The sequence below is a fragment of the Sus scrofa genome, chromosome 6 (assembly GCF_000003025.6).
Source record: "Sus scrofa isolate TJ Tabasco breed Duroc chromosome 6, Sscrofa11.1, whole genome shotgun sequence".
Taxonomy (NCBI): Eukaryota; Metazoa; Chordata; class Mammalia; order Artiodactyla; family Suidae; genus Sus; species Sus scrofa.
Genome location: NC_010448.4, coordinates 18,540,885 through 18,563,654, shown reverse-complemented (window position 1 = coordinate 18,563,654; position 22,770 = coordinate 18,540,885). Strand labels below are relative to the sequence as shown.

General features: G+C 40.0%; 1 protein-coding gene across 1 annotated transcript in view; it reads left to right on the top strand.

The window, feature by feature from the left end:
• The window catches only part of BBS2 (Bardet-Biedl syndrome 2), a 32,956-nt gene extending 11,684 nt beyond the window's left edge, over positions 1-21,272 (top strand). Inside the window, 14 exon segments of the mRNA XM_021093887.1 lie at positions 1,418-1,495; positions 5,301-5,405; positions 5,490-5,576; positions 7,449-7,584; positions 8,130-8,269; positions 9,687-9,831; positions 9,919-10,090; positions 10,862-10,991; positions 12,473-12,604; positions 13,091-13,228; positions 14,177-14,289; positions 19,756-19,904; positions 20,785-20,850; positions 20,853-21,272. Coding sequence (XP_020949546.1) covers positions 1,418-1,495; positions 5,301-5,405; positions 5,490-5,576; positions 7,449-7,584; positions 8,130-8,269; positions 9,687-9,831; positions 9,919-10,090; positions 10,862-10,991; positions 12,473-12,604; positions 13,091-13,228; positions 14,177-14,289; positions 19,756-19,904; positions 20,785-20,850; positions 20,853-20,890 — 1,629 coding nt within the window. The 3' untranslated portion in view covers positions 20,891-21,272.

Below are 22,770 nucleotides of genomic sequence, written 5' to 3'. Positions count from 1 at the left end.
TGGCCTCATTTTTCTCTCTCCTCTCTTTTGAACAATCATCATTTGTGTTTGTCTCACACAGGGATCAAGATTATGATGTTTCAGGAGTTCCCGTGGTGGCGCAGTGGTTAACGAATCCGACTAGGAACCATGAGGTTGCGGGTTCGGTCCCTGCCCTTGCTCAGTGGGTTAACGATCCGGCGTTGCCATGAGCTGTGGTGTAGGTTGCAGACGCGGCTTGGATCCCACGTTGCTGTGGCTCTGGCGTAGGCCGTTGGCTACAGCTCCGATTGGACCCCTAGCCTGGGAACCTCCATATGCCGCGGGAGCGGCCCAAGAAATAGCAAAAAAAAAAAAGATTATGATGTTTCAAAGACACAGGATGAGGAGGGAGGGCAGAACAGTTGCTGGTTTTGCAGTCATATTCACAGTCTTATAACTTGATTCTGTTGCTTTGAAATCATAATAGCACCTACTCCTTAATTTTGGCCAACTTTTTTAGGAATCTAAAAGTTTTAGAGGTTGGCTCTTAGCCTTTTTAAACTACTGTAATGGTTACTCTAGATATTAGCATCTTGAGCAGCTAGTGAAGCACTGTGTTAGGCATTGACTTTACCTTCCACTTGTACATGAATACTGGGCTCTGGCTTTTTAAAATTTTTTTGATTTTTTTTAATGGCTGCACGTGCAGCATATGAAAGTTCGCAGTCCAGGGATTGAATCATAGTTGTAGGTGCAGCAGCAGTGGGTCCTTTAATGCACTATACTGGGCTGGAGAGCAAACTTTCAACTGCACAGAGACCTGAGCTGCTGCAGTTGAATTCCTAACTCATTTCACCACAGCGGGAACTCCTGAACTCTCGCTTTTGAAATAGGGCTTTCACCTGCAGGCAGACAGACACTGAACCAGGAATATTTCAGGTGCCTAGTGAAGGAACTTGTTTTGGTAGGAGGTGCAGCCCACGTGGCAGGATCTGTAGTAACCACTTTTTCATCACTGACTGAATCTTGACCTCCTCATTAGAAGGAACCTTTCCTAGAATCACATTCCTGGGGGGTTGGAACTCTTGGGTGGCTGTAGCAGCATACAAAGTATTATGCAGTTTTGGAGTTCCCATTGTGGCTCAGCAGAAATGAATCCAACTAGGAACTATGAGATTGTGGGTTCGATCCCTGGCCTCGCTTAGTTGGTTAAGGATCCGGCTTTGCCGTGAGCTGTGGTGTAGGTCACAGACATGGATCATATCCTGCATTTCTGTGGCTGTGGTGTATGCTAGCAGCTGTAGCTCCGATTGGACCCCTAGCCTGGGAACTTCCATATGCCGCAAGTGTGGCCCTAAAAAAATAAAGTATTATGCAGTTTTTACATTTTATTTATGGAAATTTTGCTGTGTTCATTTGCTGAACTAAATATGCATAAATTTTTTTTTCCTCTTAGCTGCTTGTTGGATCTGAGGATTTTGATATCCGAGTTTTTAAAGAAGATGAGATTGTGGCAGAAATGACAGAAACAGAGGTAAGAAGTGCTATTTCAGAATTATGATAAACCTCGATAGATTAGCACAGTCAAATGTAACATTAGATTCGAGCACTCGGACATCTTACAGTCTGGACAGTTTTTAGGGTTAAAAACTGGGGATTAAACAGAGCCGTATGTTATAGATAAAGGATATTTAAATGTTTCGTTACCAGGATATATTTTGAAAAGACTGATTGCCTAGAGAAAAATTATTAAGTACCTAAAGGTATTTTAATGAGCTATTACCTACTAATAACAATAGGTGTTCCCACTATGGAGCAGCAGATTAAGGATCCGGCTTTGTCTCTGCAGTGAACTGCTGAGGCTTGGGTTTGATCCCTGGTCTGGTGCAATGGGTTAAGTATCCGGTGTTGCTGCAGCTGTGGCATAGGTCTCAGCTGTGGCTCAGATTCTATCTCTGGCCCCCAGAACTTCCATATGCTGTGGGTGTGGCCCCCATTTTTTTTTTAAAGGCAACCATTTATTGTGTACCTTATGTATACCAGGCACTGTTCTAAGTGCTTTACATGAATTTACTCATTTAATCCTACAACAACCCTATTATGAAGGTGGTAGTATTAATTCTCATTTCACAGCTGAGGGAACATGTTAAGTTTCTTTGTTAATTCTTACAAAGTTATGACTACTAAGTGACATGATCAGGATTCGAAGCTTTGTGCCTTGGCCTCCTCTTCCTCATCATCTGTTAAATGGTATTGAATATTGAAGTGCATAAATGAGATTTTTATACTTTTTCTCTTCATTCAAATTAAGTACTTCTTAAGCACATTTCTGTAGATAAACTTAAAAGTTAAATATTATGGAACCTAATGAGTTTCTTTGTGATTAGAATTATTCATGTAATTAAATCTGAGATATTAGTTTATTTTTTTTAAGCAGGATCTAAAGATTGCTCTTATCCTTTGTAGTTTTGGTATTCTGAGGATCCTTATTTGCTGCTGATTTTCTAAGCTTGGGTAAGATGGAAATAAAAAAGATGTAGGATATTCCAAATGAGGGAAGGAGAAGGAGATTAAGGAGCAATAGCTTGTGAATGTTGTAAATGGACAGAAAAAGAAACCACTGCAGAAGGAGGTTTTAGAGAGCAGAATGGTGGGATTGTACAAAATGTAATTAGGATGCTTGAGGGTCTGTATCAGAAAAGCTTGGAGTTCCCGTCATGGCACAGTGGAAACGAATCCAACTAATCCAACTAGGAACCGTGAGGTTGCGTGTTCCATCCCTGGACTCACTCAGTGGCTTAAGGATTCGGCATTGCTATGAGCTGTGGTGTAGGTCACACATTCGGCTGGGATCTGGCATTGCTGTGGCTGTGGCGTAGGCCAGCGGCTACAGCTCAGATTGGACCCCTAGCCTGGGAACCTCCATATGCCGTGGGTGCGGCCCTAAAAAGCCAAAAAGAAAAAAAAAAAAAAAAAAAGAAAAAAAGAGAAAAGAAAAAGAAAAGCTTGAGGGAACTTGCTTCAAAACCCACCTTGACCACTTGTCCTTGCTTCTTGTCACTTACAGAACTGTCTAGGAACGTCAGGCTTCTGTTCCCCTGGCTATGAACAGGAGACCAAAGAGCAAAATGTGCATATTGATATATAAAATGTTATCAATTATTTTTAACTTGTTTACCTTTAGCATAGATTTTTGATTAGTCCTCCTATTTATATATTCATAGGTGTTATAATTGTAAGCCGACAGTTGTGGATAGAGGGAAATGAGGGGAGAAATGAGTGTGAGAAGCACTGGCCTGTAGGTGCTGCATCCTGCATTACCATTTCCCCTTCAAATTTGTAATAAATCTTTTCCCATTTGGTGGGGATCATTGAGGTCTTTTTGGATCTCTGTTAATTGTCAGTACTAGATGTGAAGGCAGTGCCTCCTCTGAAAGACCTTCTTCCTAAATCCTAGAAAAGGGTAGGAGAACAGGAAATAGGGAGATCTGAGGTGCCGGTTGATCCTCTGGTCTGCAAAACAAGAAACTAGTGAACTAATGAAGAACTGAAGGACTAGGGAATCTGGGGCTGCATTTATGACAATGTGGACTTTAGGAAATTGTTCATTTCAGGGTTGTTTTCCTGTCCTCTTGGTTTGATTTTGCTCCAGTTCAAATGTCCTTCTCACATTAGCAAAATGAGAATTTATTTGGCAGCTGAAAGTACTGGCAAAAGAATGCCTTCACTAAATGATTCTGGAGTCCTACATGGCACTTTATATTCTGAGTTAAGTGAAGTGGGTGGTTCTATAGACAAGCTGTAGGTGTAGAAGAAATTACGTAACTATTCTCTGTACAATTTATTTCTTAATGTCTCTCATATTAGTGTAAGAAAGGATATCTGCAGGATTGTAGACATCATTAAACTTTGGTTTTAATTTTAAAGGATAATTTCATTTCATTCACTATCTAAAACTTTACCCTTTTAAGTATATTAAACCCTCGAATAGTGCTATAAATACTTTGTATAATACCTCTATTCTGTATGTTGTTAGATATACACACAAATCTATGTGCTGAATTTTTGTTTTCTGTTTTTCTTTTTACAGCTGTACCTGTAGCATATGGAGGTTCCCAGGCTAGGGATTGAATTGGAACAGCAGCTGTCAGCCTGTGCCATAGCCACAGCAATGCCAGATCCAAGCTGCATCTGTAGCCTAAGGTGCAGCTCGCAGCAATGCCGGATCTTTAACCCACTGGATGAGGCCAAGGATTGAACCTGAATCTTCATGGACACTCTGTTGGGTTCGTAACCCACTGAGCCACAGTGGGAACTCTAACACATGGCTTTTTTTTTTTTTTTTTTTTCCTTTATTTGGCCACCCACAGCATATGAAGTTCCTGGACCAGGGATCAGATCTGAGCCACAGTTGTGACTTATACTACAGCTGCAGCAATGCCAGATCCTTAATTCACTGTGCCAGGCCAGGGATTGAATCTGCATCCTGGCACTTGAGAGACACCACTGACCCCATTGTGCCACAGCAGGAGCTCCTGTGTGCTGAGTTTTCCCTTTTCAAAGGATTATGATTTTTTCTAAAAAATGACTTGCATCTCTCTGGCAAATAATAAATTAGGTCATAGAAAAGTATACACTAAAGAGATATTTATGGATTTTACAAGTCCTTTAGAATTCTAGACTCTGGGATATTGTTAGTTAAGGAAACTAGAGTAATCATTAAAACATTTTGAGTTAGTATATGTAACATTTGTTGTAGGAGTTCCTGTTGTGGCGCAGCAGAAACGATTCTGACTAGCATCCATGAGGATGTGGATTTGAGCCCTGGCATTGCTCAGTGGTTCAGCGATTCAGAGTTGCTGTGGCTCCAGTTCAGTCCTTAGCCTGGGAATCTCTATATACCACAAGTGCAGCCCTAAGCAGAAAAAAAAAAAAAAAATCTGTTGTACATATTCCAGATTTGTGTATGCAGCTTATTTCTTCCTTATTTCCTCAATTTTACTATTTTTTAAATTTTTTTAGATTTTTTTAAAGATTTTTTTTTTTGCTATAGCTGGTTTACAAATTTTTAAAAAATATGTAATTTGTTGAAACTTACTACATATGCTTGATCTGAAACAGTAAATTTTTGCAAGTTTATTTAATTCTAATTATTCAACTCTGGAATAGGTGACATTGATCATAGAGAAGAGCAACGCATTCCCCACTAATGGGTTGGAAGCATGTTTAAATCTAATTTTAACACACTTGTAGCAAGGCATCCAATTTCATAAAGCCACACTTTGTGTTAAATTGAGCCTTAATGAAAGGTGTTGTATCTTTATCATTATTTTCTGCAGGTAATCACCTCTCTTTGCCCCATGTATGGCAGTCGATTTGGTTATGCCCTTTCCAATGGCACAGTTGGAGTTTATGACAAAACAGCCCGATACTGGAGAATTAAAGTTAGTATGATTCAGCCTCTGATGTTCAAGGATTTTATATTTATTGAGAGTACTTCTGTACTAATTATTGAAATTTCTTTTCAGTCCAAAAATCATGCCATGAGCATTCATGCTTTTGACCTTAATTCTGATGGAGTATGTGAACTGATAACTGGTTGGTCCAATGGGAAGGTAAGTTTAAGTAAAATTCAGATGTAATTTAAAGTAATAATTGTCTGAAATAGATTGGCTGTATGACTCAGAACGGTGATGTGAGAATATAAACTTGAGTTCCTTGGCTGTGCTTTTAACTCCATAATCTTTCCGTGTTTTCAGTTCCTGCTCTAGTTATCAACACTGCAAAGTGAGTGAGTGTCCTTTTGGTCTTATAAGTCCTATTTGGAGGAAAATCTCCAGGAAGGTTCTTTCTAAATCTCTTCTTAAAGGAATGAGATTCAGTTTAATCAGGTTGATCCTGGGCATAGGCAAGCAAAAAAGGATTTTTAATAAGCTAATAACAAACTGTTTGTATAGCTCTTTTCTAATCTTCAAGTCTAACTAAAAACTTAGAATTAATGGGAAGAATTGTGTTATCATATTGTCTTCCCAGCTACAACTTCAAGATAGAATTTTAAAAATTCTTTCCTTTTTTAACTTCAAATCAGAGTTTTCTATAGTTTTTTGGCAAGTTGGGATTGTCTTGTTAGAAACTGCCTAAGTAGCTGCCAGGTCTCCATGGATACCATTTGTCCTAGCTCTTTTGTCTGTCAGTGCTGATTGCCTAAAAGGAGATCAGCTAATTCTGTCTCTTCTTTGATTTTCCTTTACCTTTGGTCAGTGCCTTGTAACCTTCCTTTGGTGTTGTGTGAAGAACAAATTCTAAAAAACTGTTATGTTTCTTCTTCTCCACTTGATTTTGTGTTTGATATGTACATTAAAAATTGTAAAGGAAGACTATGTAGTTGTTCATTAAAAAAATCCATAAAAGGTACCCTATTCTGAGGAATATAAATTATTGTACTGGATCCAAGTCTTCATTCAAAGAAAGGATTGTAAGAGTGCCCATCCTGGTATAGTGGAAACTAATCCAACTAGTATCCATGAGGATGCAGGTTCAATCCCTGGCCTTGCTCAGTGGGTTAAGGATCTGGCGTTGCTATGGCTGTGTCGTAGGCTGGCAGCTGCAGCTCCTATTCAGCCCCTAGCCTGGAAACTTCCATATGCTGTAGGTGCAGCCCTAAAAAGAAAAAAAAATTAAGTTAAAAAAAGAGAGCTAACATGTCTCATATATCTCCGTGTGCCAGGGCCTGTTCTAAGTGCTTAACATGTGTTAACACCTTTAGGCCTCTTCACAAGTCTGAGGTCTAGATACAGTTACTTTCCTCAGGTTATTATTGATCTCCAGAGGAGGAGGCCAAGTACAGAATGGTTAAGAAACTTCCCAAGATCCCACAGATAGTAAGTGGCAAATTGGAATCTGAACCTGGGCAGTTTGGACTTTTGTACTATGCTACATATTCTAAATGTACTGCCTCTCAGCTAAGCCACTTCTCCAAATGAAATATTATGTGAAGGCCCATATGGAAAATAGCTTTTATTTACTGAGAAAAAGAAAAAGAAAGCAGAGCTGATTGGCCCCTATGGTTATAAGTCCTCCTGAGAAGCCACAGGGCTCTATGGAGTACTTTTGAAAACTTCTAGACTAAAGCTGATTTAAATTTGAAATTTCAGAGTTCCCATAGTGGCTCAGCAGAAACGAATCTGATTAGCATCCATGAGGAGGCAAGTTTGATCCCTGGCCTTGATCAGTGGGTTAAGGACCTGGCATCACCTTGAGCTCTGGTGTAGGTCGCGATGTGGCTCGGATCTCACATTGCTGTGGCTGCGGTGTAGGGCAGCAGCTACAGCTCTGATCCAACCCCTAGCCTGGGGGACCTCCATATGCCCTGGGTGCAGCCCTAAAATTTAAAAAAAGACAAAAATATATTTGAAGTTTTGTGTTATTTAAACAAACAAAACAAAACTGTAGCATAAGCTATTTTTCAGGTTCTTACTTTATTTTAGGTCGATGCTCGGAGTGACCGAACTGGGGAGGTCATCTTTAAAGACAACTTTTCTTCTGCAATTGCCGGCGTGGTAGAGGGAGATTACCGGATGGATGGCCACATTCAGTTAATCTGCTGCTCGGTGGATGGGGAAAGTAAATTGAGATAGGAGCAGTCCTTGAAAAGTCAGATTTTCAATTTGATTGGGTCAGAATACTGGGAAATTCCACTAGAAAGTGTTTGTGTTGCTGTACTTTTGTCCTAATAAATTCACCGAAGTTGGGGAAATGAGGCCTTAGGTTTTAAGAATAGGTAATTGGAGTTAAGGACCTGGCATTGTCACTGCCGTGGTGCCATTCAGTCTTTGGACTGGGAACTTCCACATCCCTTAAAAGTAGACTGGGCTGAAGCATTCCCATTGTGGCTCAGTGGGTGAAGAACCTGACCTGGGTTGGGTCCCTGGCTTTGTTCAGTGGGTTAAGGATGTGGCATTGCCACAAGCTGTGACATAGGTCACAGATGCGGCTTGGATCCAGTGTTGCCGTGGCTGTGGTGTAGGCCAGCAGCTGCAGCTCTGATTTGACCATAGCCTGGGAACCTCCATATGCCACAGATATGGCCCTAAAAAAGAAAAGGAAAAGTAGATCTGGCTGTATTTGGGCCTTCCCTCAGTCTGGTGAGTATGTTTTCCTCCTGTCAGTCCGTGGCTACCTGCCAGGCACGCCTGAGATGAGAGGGAACATCATGGACACCAGTGTAGAGCAGGACCTGATCCGAGAACTGAGTCAGAAAAAACAGAACCTGTTGCTGGAGCTCCGTAACTACGAGGACAATGCCAAGGTGGGTCCTGATGCGGAGGGTACGTGGGAACCTGAAAAATTGAGGGCGGCCGGGAAGGATCGGCGCTTGTGAAAGGAGCATTTCCATGTCTGCCCCGGACAGGAAAGGGAGAGAAGTGCCTGTTGGCTAGTGCCAGAGTGAAGAGGTCGTGCATCCTTTGACCTAGAAATCCCACCGCCAGTAGCTAAGCTGTAGAAGTGTTTGCACGAGGGTTCAGAGGCATTTACTGCGTCACTGTTTGTAGCAGGGAACAGATAGAGGCAACCTAAGTTTTGATCAGTGGTAGGGAGTGTGGGAGTTCCTGTGGTGGCTTGGCGAGTTAAGAAACCGCCTAGTATCTGTGAGGATGCAGGTTCTATCCCTACCCCTTTCAGTGGGTTAAGGATCCGCGGTATTGTCGCAAGCTGTGGTATAGGTCATGGATCCGGCTCGGGTCTGGCTTGGCAGTGGCTATGGTGTAGGCCAGTAGCTATGGTTTTGATTCAGCCCCTAGCTTGGGAACTTCGTATGTCTCAGGTGGGGCCCTAAAAAGATGGGAAAAAAAAAAAGTAGTAGGGAGTGTGTGCTGGGGAAGAATAAGTAGCTCAAGAGAAAAAAAGAAAAAATTAGGTGTATTGGAGTTCCCGTCACGGCTTAGTGGAAATGAATCTAGCTGGTATCCATGAAGACACAGGTTTGATCCCTTGCCTCGCTCAGTGGTTAAGGATCCGGCATTGCTGTGAGCTGTGGTGTAGGTTGCAAATGCAGCTTGGATCCCACATTGCTGTGGCTGTGGTGTAGGTCGGCAGCTACAGCTCCACTTCAACCCCTAGCCTGGGAACCTCTGTATGCCTTTTTAGGGGTGCAGCCCTAAACAAAAAAAATGAGGAGTATATATATGTGTGTGTGTGTGTGTATATATATATATATAGGCTGATATGGAAGGTTTTCTGTGGTATTATTGAGTGAGAGAAAGCCAGGGCAGTATGTATAGAGTATCTTTTGATTTTTCAACAACAAATAAAAATTGACAGAAACTCTGGTGAGTGTGTATATACATTTATGTCCATTTACATGCTAAACTGGCAGGAGGATGAGCTGGGGAACAGGGTTTTAATTTGTTCCATTATGCACAACTGTATTTGAATTTGCTAAATTAAGTGAATTTCTTTAGTAGTTTTTAAAAAACGAAACAGCAGTCAGTAAAAGGCATGCTAGGGGACAATGGACCCTCACTGCAGAAAGGGATGAGGGTATTTCCTTTTAAAAGGCCAAGTAGAGCAAGAGCACTAATGAGGTGAGTCTCTGAAGTCTGAAGAATGGGATTAATAAGATGATGGGGATCTGTCTTCTGAAGCTGAATAGCTGAATTATTTAAAACTGGCATCAGTTCAGTGTTCCGAGGACTTGAGCTGGATGTGGGTGGGGTGTTTTTCAGGCCGAACTGAGCAGTCCCCTGAGTGAGGCTGATGGGCATCGGGGCGTCATCCCGGCCAACACCAAGCTGCACACGGCCCTCTCCGTCAACCTGGGGAGTGCAGCGCAGGCTGCCCACACCGAGTTGTGCATCTCCACTTCTAACGGTAAGTTGGTATTTATAGCTGATGTTTGCTGGCACCTGCACCATCTTGGAGTGGTTCCTGGACTGCCATCTTCTCTCTTCCCTGCAGACACCATCATCCGAGCAGTACTGATTTTTGCAGAGGGAATTTTTCTAGGTGAAAGCCACGTGGTGCATCCCAGCATTCACAACCTTTCCAGCTCCATTCGCATCCCAATCACACCTCCCAAAGATGTCCCTGTGGATCTGCACTTGAAAACCTTCGTGGGTTACAGAAGCAGGTAACCATTGCAAGTCGCTTGGTTTCCAGACAGCACTTAGGGGACAGAGCAAAATGTGTAGATTTCCCTTCATGCTATGTGTTCTCTGGGGCTGGAGGGGCCATTTAGTGGTTCTTCCCACCTAGGCAAGCCATGACTGCTTATTTCTCTAATTTGAAATCTTTAAAAAAAAAAAGTTTAAGATGGTTATTTTCTGGCTTTAGTCAAATTATCTCATATGCACAAAAGTTCCAAAAATATGTTTTATTGATGATTTAGTTTTGGCCGTTAAGACTATAGGGGTTATGTTGTACCTTGCAAATGAAAGTTCCCAGGCTAGGGATCGAATTGGAGCTATAGCTGCCAGTCTACACCACAGCCACAGCAACGCAGGATCTGAGCCATGTCTGCAACCTACACCATAGCTCCTGGGAATGCCAGATTCTTAACCCACCAAGCAAGCCCAGGGATCGAACCTGCATCCTCATGGATACCAGTCAGATTCATTTCCACTGGGCCACAGAGGGAACTCCTCATTCCTTTTAGAGTGTTTTAAACCCTTGGTGCATGCATGTATATTCATGGACTCATGTTATCTCTAAATCCCAACGTGCATGTCTATGGGACTTTAATCTTCAAGGTTTTTTATGGGAGTGGGGAGGTTACTTGAGTGAAACCCATAAATATCAGGTTGATGACCCGGTAGTGATTTTACATGTATTTTCTGGGTCCTTCACGTTGAAATAACACTCCACACAAACGGTTCCCTTGTGTTCCGTTGGTTGGCCGTAGCACCCAGTTTCATGTATTTGAGCTGACAAGACAGCTCCCCCGCTTCTCCATGTATGCACTGACCAGCCCAGACTCAGCCAGTGAGCCGCCTAGTTATGTCAACTTCATCATCGCAGAACGGGCGCAGAGGGTGAGTGTCTGCCTTTTTTTTTTTTCAACACTTTTCCACTTTGGAATCCTTCGGATGTTATTTTGTAGGAAGGAGGAAATTACATGAGTGTGTTATTTGGTAGCAGTAAATAGGACATGAAAGAGTTATGTAGCTTGGAGTTGGTTTATAACCTGTAACAAAAGTGTTGCTAAAATACCTTTTCCCATTTTGAAAAATTATTCAAAAATATGTATTTTGGCTAATCAATTCAAAAGTATTTACTTAAGCAATCCTTAGTTACAGATGAGTTCTTAACCTGTTTTTAGTTCCTCTCTTTCTTTTCTCACGGTCCTTGTGTGCCTGTCCCATCTAGTGTTGCAAGAGGAGCCTGCATCAGAATAGAAAGAGTAGGACTTGGCAGTGAGAACATTTGGGGGTGGGGTGGGGGGGTTCAAGTTCTGGCTTAACTGATGAACTTCCTAGTGGTCTTAGGGAATTCCCCTCAGCAGTCTGAGCCCCAGTTTTCTCACCTATAGGTCAGGAGGTCTTCCCTCACTAGGGGCCCCGGAGGGTAACATGTTGGTGCAGTAGCACTTTGTAAGGTTTAGAGGACTACTGCCTGTGGATTTTAACCATGGTTGGACTTCAGAATTCTCAGTGAGGCTTTTCAGTCATGTAGATTGTTAGGCCCCTTCCTGGCCTGTGAAACTTGAAACTCTACAGGTGGCTCCTTCCAGGGCTCTCAGGTAGATCTTATGTGGCACCTGTGTTGCAAACCACTGTAAAGTATTATTATTATTGATATTAAAATTTATTCTTTACTTATAGAATGGATGTAGCTCTGTGTCTTTGATATGTGTACATGCAAAAATTTATGTTTTTTAAAGGATGGAATGGAATGATTTTAAGCAGGATATAGCCACAAAAGATCTGTCGTGTAAACAGAATTAGCATCATACATGAGTTATTTCCACATGACATATAAGTTATATCTAAGTAGAGAATGCTGTAAAATCATGCATGCTGTGGGACCAGACGTAATTGTGAATGTTACTTTAAGAACATGTATGACGTGGGAAAAAGTGTGACTAGAGAGGGGTAAAGTATAAATCTTTGTTTTTGGGTCTTTTAAAAAATTATTTATTTACATCTTTTTTTTTTTTTTTTAAAGGCCAGACCCACGGTGTATGGAGGTTCCTAGGCTAGAGGTTGAACTGGAGCTGCAGCCACTGGCCTGTGCCACAGCCACAGCAATGCCAGATCTGAGCTGCGTTTGCAACCTACACCACAGCTCACAGCAACGCCAGATTCTTAACCGACCACAGCTCACGGCAAGGCCAGGGATCAAACCTGCATCCTCATGGATACTAGTCAGTTTCGTTTCCACTGAGCCATGATGTGAACTCTGGGTCTTTTTTGTTTGTTTGTTTGTTTAAACCAAGCAGTAGGATAAAGTAGAATAACTTAATGATGACTGTACTTTAAAAATTGAAGTTCATTTCATCCTCTTCATCTTAAAGGTTGTTATGTGGCTCAACCAGAACTTTCTGTTACCAGAGGACACAAACATTCAGAATGCTCCATTTCAAGTGTGTTTCACATCCTTACGAAATGGTGACCAGCTGTTTATAAAAATAAAACTTAGTGGAGAGGTAATTTTTGCTGTCATGGGCATAGATTTCTAATGTAATACCTACCTTTCAGTGTAAAGTGAAGCGGGTGGCACAGATCTCAAGGTTGTAAAACCACGTTTCAACCCAGTCTGTTAGTGTTAGCATCTCTGACATGAGGGTATCATCTAGAACAGCGGTTTTCTGCCTTGCTCTCTCTCCTTCCCTTCACCATTCCTTGCCTAATGTGGGATGGCTTAAGAATACAGTGGAGAGCAAAACATTTGCACTGTTTGAATGATTTTGTTGTTTAGTTCATAAGGCAAGAGGATTGATTTTTTTTTTTGCCTACACTAGAAATAATTAATGTGATTTTTAACTTCTTTGAGAGCTAGATCTTATCTTTATCACTGCATATAAATTTATGTCCTGTAAGTGTGTTGAATGTGGGGATGTTAAGGTACTGTTTCAGCAAAGTTTGTCTTTAATATTCGAGGATACCAAACTTGTCTTTTTCCCTCTGGATAGATCACTATAAATACTGATGATATTGATTTGGCTGGTGACATCATACAGTCGATGGCATCATTTTTTGGTATTGAAGACCTTCAGGTAGAAGCGGATTTCCCTGTCTACTTTGAAGAATTACGAAAGGTGCTGGTTAAGGTGAGGGCACCTAGTGGGTGCATTTGGGAGAACATGGTGGTTCAATAATGCTTGACTGCTCTGTTAAATTAATGATACTACAAATGTTACATGATAATCAAGATTTAAAGAATTTTTGCAAATTCCTTTTTTTTTTTTTTTTTTTTTTTTTTTTTTTTTTTTTTTTTTTTTGCTTTTTAGGGCTTCACACGCAGCATATGGAAGTTCCCAGGCTAGGGGTCAAATCAAAGCTATAGCCATAGCCACAACAATGCGGGATATGAGCCGCATCTGCAACCAACACCACAGGTCACAGCAGCACCGATCCTTAACCCACTGAGCAAGTCCAGGGATCAAACCTGCATCCTTGTGGATACTACTCAGATTCATTTCCACTGCGCCATGACTGGAACTCCCAAATTTCTGCAAGTTCTTAAAATCAAAATTGAACTAGTACTGGAGAGTTCATTAGTTAAAGATTTCTTGTATAAAAATGAGTATTTAGCTCTTGACCACCGTACTTTCTTTGTTTGGTTTGGAGGGATGCTTTTAAAAAATACATGAACGTTTTCCTTGGCTAGTCCTTCATCTTATCCACTGTATCTACTTTGTTCTTGGTTTAGTGCTTTCCAGCAACCCAAAATTGAAAGAAAAAAATGATTGTGATTCGTCCCCACTTTTATCAACATTCTCACCCCAAATCTCTAAAATATTAATATGTGTGTGGCTTAGGCTCATGGTGCTAAAACATGGAAAGGATTCACATAGAATGTCATCTCGACTGTTGGAGGCAGCATAGACTAATTATTTCATTGAAGAGGAAATGAAACAGTGGGAGACAGTTAAGATAGGATAAATGAATGATGGAAAAAAAAAAGGCCCTGGTGTATAGTAGATAGTCTTATCAATTTGTCTAATTTAAAGAAGTTTGTGAGGCCTTTTTAATTCCTGGATGTTCTCGGTCTCCAGGTTGATGAATATCACTCAGTCCATCAGAAGCTCAGTGCTGACATGGCTGATAATTCTAATCTGATCCGAAGTTTACTGGTCCGAGCTGAGGATGCTCGTCTGATGAGGGACATGTGAGTATTTTCCATTGCTAGGACAGGTGCATGGTTTAAAATGTCAGCAATATAGGGAGTTCTTGTGTGGCTCAGCAGTAACAAACCTGACTAGTATCCCTGAGGACTCGGCTTGGATCCCTGGCCTTGTTCAGTGGTTAAGGATCTGGCATTGCCGTGAGTGGTGGTGTAGGTCACAGATGTGGCTCAGATCCCATGTTGCTGTGGCCGTGGCATAGACCAGCAGCTGTGGCTCTAATTCGACCCCTAGACTAAGAACTTCCATGTGCCACAGGTGTGGCCCAAAAAGCCAAAAAAACAAAGATTATGCACAAGATGCCTCCATTTATGTAGTTTGGAAACACACAAAAGTGAACCATATTGTTTGGGAAGCATATGTAGATGATAAAAATACAAAGAAATGCAGGGAAGAGATTATCATATAAGATGGTATTTTCCCCTGGGGAGGAGGGACTCTGCAGAAAGAACACATTGGGAAGCTTCTGGGATGTTGGCAAAGTCTTGTTTCTTGACCTAGTTAACAAGCATTTGCTTTTATGAGGTTTTTCTGAATATGTATTTTATTTTAGAATAAAAAAGTTAAAAATTTGTGCAGGTCTAGCTAGCTTTTTGCTAAGATGCAAAATTTATCTTGAAAATAAAATGTACTGAGGTGAACTCTGTAAAAAGGTTATCCATTGATGTATAAAATAGTTAACAATAATAGATGAACTTTATATTTGTATTTTAGAGGTAAGGGTTCGCCTAAGGTGCTACTTGCTTTTTTTTCCCCCTGAAAGGTCTGAGTCATTAGCAAATAGTTAAAATGGTCTTTATCAGAAGTAAGTGATTTTTTTTTTGAAATAATTATATTGCTGAAAATTTCAAACACACACATGACTAGATTGAATTATATAATGATTTCCTATAATACCAGCCTCTTAGTTTCAATAATCATCGACCAATGGCTCATCTTGTTTCCTCTCCACACTCAACTTCTCTCTCTTCCAAACACGTTATTGTATTGAAATTAGATTCTAGACATCACATAATTTTAGCCACAAATATTTTAGACAGTGAAACTTTAAAAAACAATAATCGCAGTACCATTAACACACTTAGAAAAATGTAAAATAATTTAATATCACAAAATATCTAGCCAGTATTTAAAATTTCCCCAGTTGTATCATAAATGGTGTGTGTGTGTATCTCAGTGTATTTTAAGTTGTTTTGTTGCAGTCAAGACCATGTGTTGAATTTGGTTGATGAATTTTTTTTAATCCATATGTTTGCTGCTTCACTTTTTCTCCTGACCTTCTCCTTCTCCTGTTGTTTCCCTTTTTGGATTTTGCTGATTGTGTCCTTGTGGTAATGTTTAGTATGATTCTTCCGTACTGTGTATTTCTGTTAGAATGGTAGTTAGATATAGAAGATTGATCAGATTCAGGTTTAGTTTTTTTGGCAAGAATGAGTATGTACTTCCATGAGGATGCATGTAATGTCTGGTTGTCTCTTTTTTATAATGTTACTAGCTCTCTATGATCATTGCTGAGATCGATTATTTCTTTTGTAGTTTGCAAAAATAGTGGTGTTTTAATTCACTTATTTCTTTGTCATATATTAGCTGAAATAGCTCTGTAAGAATAACATGCTCTGGAATTCCTGTCGTGGCACAGTGGAAATGAATCTGACATGAGGATGCAGGTTCTATCTCTGGCCTCACTCAGTAGGTTAAGGATCTGGCGTTGCTGTTAGCTGTGGTGTAGGTCACAGCTGTGGTGTAGGCACAGACCTGGCTCAGATCTGGCATTGCTGTGGCTGTGTTGTAGGCTGGCAGCTGCAGCTCTGATTTGACCCCTAGCCTGGGAACCTCCATATGCCACAGGTGTGGCCCTAAAAACAAAACAAAACAAAACAAAATTCTGTCGGGAATTAATGAATTACTGGGTTTCCTAAGGTAGTTTGTCCTGGAAAGACGGGCTATTTATTTATCAGCTTTAAAATAATGAGTTGGTTTTATAGCATTTCCAAGTTGACCAATGAAATTTAAAATCCTTATTAACATATATAATGTGCTGCAGTCCATTTCACTCTTTTTTTTTTTTTTTGTCTTTTTGTCTTTTTTGTCCTTTTAGGGCCACTCCTGAGGCATATGGAGCTTCCCAGACTAGGGGTCTAATCAGAGCTGTAGCCACTGGCCTATGCCAGAGCCACAGCAACACCAGATCTGAGCCACGTCTGTAACTTACATCATGGCAACGTCGGATCCTTAACCCACTGAGCGAGGCCAGGGATTGAACCTGCAACCTCCTGGTTCCTACTCGGATTCGTTTCCACCACGCCACAATGGGAACTCCCTTTTCGGTCATTCTTTATGATGGCTCAGTTATCTTGTCTTTGGCTAGTGGAAGCCTTTTCAGGTTGGCTACAGTTACCTTTGGATGGATCCTATTAATTTCATTAGTTTGTTTTCTTGTACACGATGTTTTAGGCTTCTGTAGTATACATCCTGTTCTGAATCTGGAATCACCCATTTCTTTAATCCTGCTTCTTTTTAGTGGGAAATATTACATAGATGTCATAGTCTGAGCATTAGAAATGCTCATTTCTGCTGGGTTGATTTTTGATTCTAGACCTTTTCAGTGGATAAAGCTAGAAAATGTATAAATTTTTTCAATGAGAAAATGTATCATGAATTCATAGTATTTAAGATTTATGAATATAGGCTCTTACTTAACTGTGATATTGGAGTTATATCTCTTCTCCCTCATGTTGAAAATCATGGTTGTAACCACTATCAACATAACTATTGGCTTTATCTTATAGTACAACATACTATAATACAACATTTAAGGATAATACCAGTATTTAAGGTCAACAATATGATTGCCAACAGTGGTGTGAGATTTTTTTTCCCCAGTGCTTTGTGTCATTAGAGTGTATTCTAGAACAGAGTTTTGGTCAAATTACTGTATTTTAAAATTTGAAATAATTCCTCACTTTGTGATCTTGCTACAGATGTGCTATACAGTTACGTTCATTTGGTTTATTTTGCTTTCAGTCTTGGGGGATTGATGTTCTTTCCTTTTTTGTTTGATTTTATTACATATTTATTAAAACTTTTATGTAGTTCCAAAGTTGGCTCTATAAAACACACCAGAAAAGTCTAACTCTCCTCTCCTGTCACCTCCATCCTGTTCCCTCCCTTTCATTACAAATCACTAAAAATTTTAAATATATGCATACCTCCTCACATAGCATGTTAACTCATTTCCACCTTGCTTTTTGAACTTAAAAATATACTTTGGATTTCACTCCAAGTAGCACACAGAGATATTGCTCGTTTGTTTTTACAGCTGCATAGTACTCCACTCTCCGGATGTTTATTCAGCCAATTCCACACATTTGGATCATTTTTTGGCTATTATATTGCAGTGTATAACTATTACATAAATCTTTTCATATTTTTTCCAAAGTATCTTTCAATAAAAGTTTGAAAATGGGATTGCTGGGGAAAATGGTAAATGTGTACACAGTTTTGCAAGATTTTGCCAAATTCCTCTCCATAGGTGTCATATCATTTTGTATCAGTAACCTATGAGAGTGCCTGTTTCCCTTCAGTCTTGCTGATGGAGTATATTGGTAAACTCGTGGATATTTACCAGTTCAGTGCCTGAGAAATGGTTTCATTGTAGTTCTAATTTATTTTCTTATGAGCAGTATTGAGCATCTTTTCATTGTTTTACAGGCTGTTTGCATTTCTTTTCTTTTCTTTTCTGTCTTTTTAGGGCCACACCCACAGCATATGGAGGTTCCAAGGCTAGGGGTCAAATTGGAGCTATAGCTTCCAGCCTACACCGCAGCCACATCAACATCACCTAGGTATATACAATTTTTGCTTTTTCTTGCCAATTTTATGCCAATACAGACGGCTCCACCCACCTTTTTTTTCTCCCTGGCTTTTTTTTTTTTTTTTAAATGGTGCTGGCTTTAGGCATTTGACTGTACTGAACTGCAGAGAAGTGATCAGCAACCTCTGAATTCCTTTTTTTCCTGATTTATTTATGTTTCATTTAGAGACTGTCAGAGGTACATTGTTTTATTTTTTAAAAGTCAAGTTAGTTGATATATAATTTATAATATACATGCAGAAAATATATAGTTTTTAGGTTTTTTTGTCTTTTTATTTTATTTTATTTTATTTATTTTTTCGACTGCCCTGGTGGCATATGGAAGTTCCCAGGCTAGAGGTCAAATGGGAGTGATAGCCGCCGGCCTATACACCACAGCTCACGGATCCTTAACTTACTGTGCAGGGCCAGGGATCAAACCTGCATCCTCAAGGATCCTAGTCTGATTTGTTTCCAATGAGCCACAATGGGAACTCCTGCTTTTTAGGTTTTTACAGTTCAATAAATTTGGGGAAATGTATACAGTTGTGCTGCTACTACCACAATCAAGTACCTCTCCTAACCTCCTGACAACAACCACTGATCTAATTTCTCTTCCGATAGTTTTACTTCCAAAAATGTCATATAAATGGAATCATACATTATATATAGCCTTTTGAGTCTGTTTTTTTTTTTTTTTCTTTTCTTTTTTTGCTTTTTAGGGTCGTACCCATGGTATATGGAGGTTCCCAGGCTAGGGGTCCAACTAGGGCTACAGCTGCCGGCCTACACCACAGCCACAGCAATGCCAGATCTAAGCCGCATCTGTGACTTAGACCACAACTCCAGATCCTTAACTCACTGAGCAAGGCCAGGGATCGAACCCACAACCTCATGGTTCCTGGTTGGATTAGTTTCCACTGCGCCAAGATGGGAACTCCAAGTCTGCTTTCTTTGACCTACCGTAATGCCTTTGAGAGTCATCCATATTGTCACTAGTTATGAGTAGTTCATTCCTTTTTATTGCTGAATAGAATTCTATTGTATAGATATCCATACTTTGTGTAACCTTCTACCAGTTAATGGACTTTTGGGTTATTTCCAGACTTTGGTAATTGAGAATAAAGCTCCTGTGAACATTTGTGTACAGGTTTTTTGCAGACATGTTTTCATTTCTTTTGGATAAATAGCTCATAGTGCGATTGCTGGGATGTATAGTAAGTGTATATGTAACTTTATAAGAAATTGCCAATATTAATCTGAATCCTGGGAGATAGCCTGAACCTTGCTCACTTTTCCCCACCCCTCATGTTGTTAGCATGGATAATTCTTGGTTCTTAAATTCAAACAAACCATGGATCAGTAACCAAGGAAGTCCTTGTCTTCCATTCATTTGGAAGAAGCAGAGTATTTGATGGAAAATTCTCACTGTTTTCAAAGCAAACTTTAGCGGTTACCCTGTTTTAATGGACAGTATAGCTAAAAATCTGATGTGTTCCTTTTTTAAATTTTTTTTAATTGTGTCTAAGAAGTTGGCAGGTCTTTTCATGTAAGCCCGCTGTTTTGAGTGGTGTTAAATCTATATTGATGTATACAGGAAAACAATGAAGAGTCGCTATATGGAACTTTATGACCTTAATAAAGACTTGCTAAATGGATATAAAATTCGCTGTAACAATCACACAGAGCTCTTGGGAAGCCTCAAAGCAGTAAATCAAGCGATTCAAAGAGCAGGTCGTCTGCGTGGTAAGTCTCTTTCTGTGGCATTGTATTCTGTCTGTAATTTGGGGATGAGAATCATTGGCAATGGTGGTAGCTTCAGGAATCCGTATCAGGGCTTGTATTTTTAAAGATAACTTTTACACTTAAGTTGGCACCAATCACTCGAGTTTCAGTCAGCCTCTTGTTTGGCTCTAGTTAGGCTGCAGACTTCAGAGAAAAAGAACCACTTTCAGCTCCTTTCCTTAGATCTTGCTGCATCCTCTAAAGGTAAAGCTAGTGACATGTACCCAAGAGGAAAGCCTTAAATATTCCCATTGGGGGGGGGGGGAAGACCGAAAATTAATGAGGGTAAGTGTCCAACTTAAAATTTAGAAAAAGAACAACAGAATAAACCAGAGAGGCAGAACTATATTCCAGAGATTTATACTTGGAATCTGCTGTTTTGGGTCAAGGCTTTGACCTCCTTTTATGGTTTTTTTTTTTTTGCTTTGTTTGACCAAGCCTGTGGCATACGGAAGTTCCTGGGGACCAAACCCAGGCCATAGCACTGACCTTAACTGCTAGGCTGAGTCCTTAACTTCCAGGCCACCAGGAAACTCCACGACTTCCTTTTAGAAATAATGGAAGGTGGATAGGTGGCTATGAGCTAGGTGGCTATGAGCTCCGGTCCTTTTCTGTAAAACTGACTCGTGGTTTCTAGGTGTGAGATGGTCTCTATGCTTGGTTTGTGATAAAGTCCCTCACTAAAGGCATCTTTTTTAGGGAGTGGTAAATCAGTTAAATTTGCATTGTCTATAACTTTTCTACTTTAGTTTTATGTTGTTTTATTAAAGATGGCCTCTGGTTTATAATTTCACTTTTACTAATTTCTTGCTCATACAGTTTTGATGTTTCTTTCATACAGTTGGAAAACCAAAGAACCAGGTGATCAGTGCTTGTCGGGATGCCATTCGAAGCAACAACATCAACACGCTTTCCGAATCATGCGGGTGGGGACAGCTTCTTCGTAGGAGAGGAGAGAATAGGTAACCAAGTTCCTCAAAAGGATTTTTCTTTAAACATCTAGGCTGGTTTGCTTTGGGTCACATCCTCGTGAACCCAAGGTGCTAGGAATGAAAACAACCTTGGTGAGTTGTACAGGTGAAAAAAAGCATTTGTTTCTGAAAAGTGTCCCCAATTTATTTTTCTGTAAAAAGTCAGTAGTACTGTTGCCATATAATACTAGGTTTGTATGGAGATAACCGAATACTTTTGAAACATTATGGATTCAAAGTCGTTTTTCTGTATGTGTGTAAAATGGTCTGTAGATACGTCTTTTTTCTTGAAATTGTTACTGAATTTGTAATTAAAAATAGATTATCTACTTTTTCATTAAAATTTAAAAGTGCTGCACTTTGTGTTGACTGATTATAAAATCACCACCATATCAGAATTGCATAAAACCAATTGTATTACATGGAGAAAAACAAATGGCTATTCAATTTGTGTGCCCTTTTTAAAAAACCTTGCATTAATGTACTGAATGTTTATTTGTCAAGGACTTACTTATAATAGGAATGTTCTAGACTGGGACTGTGCTCAAAAGATGGACCAAATATATAATTCTCTGTATAACAAGAAAAGGTTTGGAATTTTCCAAGCTTAATGTGGAGCAGAGACAGTGAAGTCTAATGTAGTAATGGAGGTTTGGCTCAGAATAAGTATTTGAGTTTTCTTCTTGTGTGACTTCCCTTTTCTCTGAAGAGCAGGAAGCTAAAACACAAATTTTCCAATTTGTTTTCAGCTGGTGATGTCCAAGTTTGATTCAGCTTCCATTTCAGATGCAACCACATGAGACTTGAAATTTGAACTGGGAGAAATAGGATATTGGGCATGTATTTTTCCAGTGTGGATTATAGTGAATGTGATGTGGTTCTTCCAGAGCCAGCCTCTGTGTCTCTGAGGCTTGCTGATTGAGCAGAAGTAGTTCGGGATAGTAGAAAAGGTGGATGATATGAGACTTGGAAGCTAGAATGGCAGCTTCCTGATTTGGGGCACATGAGGTTTCTTGAATGGAGCACAGTGATTTTGTTCTGGAACCAGTAACTGTAGCTGATGTAGCAGCTCCGATTAAGGCAGTCCTATATTTATATACACAGTAAGGGGTGCCTCCTGATTTCACAAGCAGCTTCCTGATTTGGCAGGAGAAGCAGCTCCTTTGGCAGCCTGCTTCTGCAGTGTAGACTTGAGCATAGATTCTGGAATTGCATCCTACAGCTTTTTATTCAAGTACCTTAATAATTCTCTAAGCCATCTGGCATGCTGTAATCCTCTTATTCAAATTGTCTAGCAAGGAATCCGGTCTCTGCATCAGAATATTGATCAATATGAAACCTCAGAGTATACAGAACATGTAAAAGAATAGTTTTTTATGATTATATTTTAAAAAGTCAGATAATTGGGTTGAGAAATAACTGACTCTGTTAACAGGTCTCCCATTGTGATTTCTGTCCTTTTTCACTCCCAGTTATTTTCTGCTCCTTTCTCTCCATGCTTCATGTGAGGCCTCACCATTCAGAGGACAGGTGAGAGTAGGTTGCATTTTAGCTGTAATATCTGTGAGGAAGTGTTCTCTTGAAATGCAGTACTTATTGTTAGTTTGCAGTGTTTAGTTCATCCTCAGTGTGGTGCAATAATCTTTAACTCTTTTTCGGCTATATCTTCAAGTGTACACTCTCTTTTCCTCTAATCAAACAAACAAAAATCCCTACTGCTAAACTTCCTTTTTGTCCGCATTCCCTTGTCTATCTGTTGAAAAATTGCATTTAAATCTTAAAAATTCAATTTCTTTAACCTAAAAAAAACCAAAAAAGAGTTCTCCCTTTTCTCTTACCCATTCTACCCCCTACTT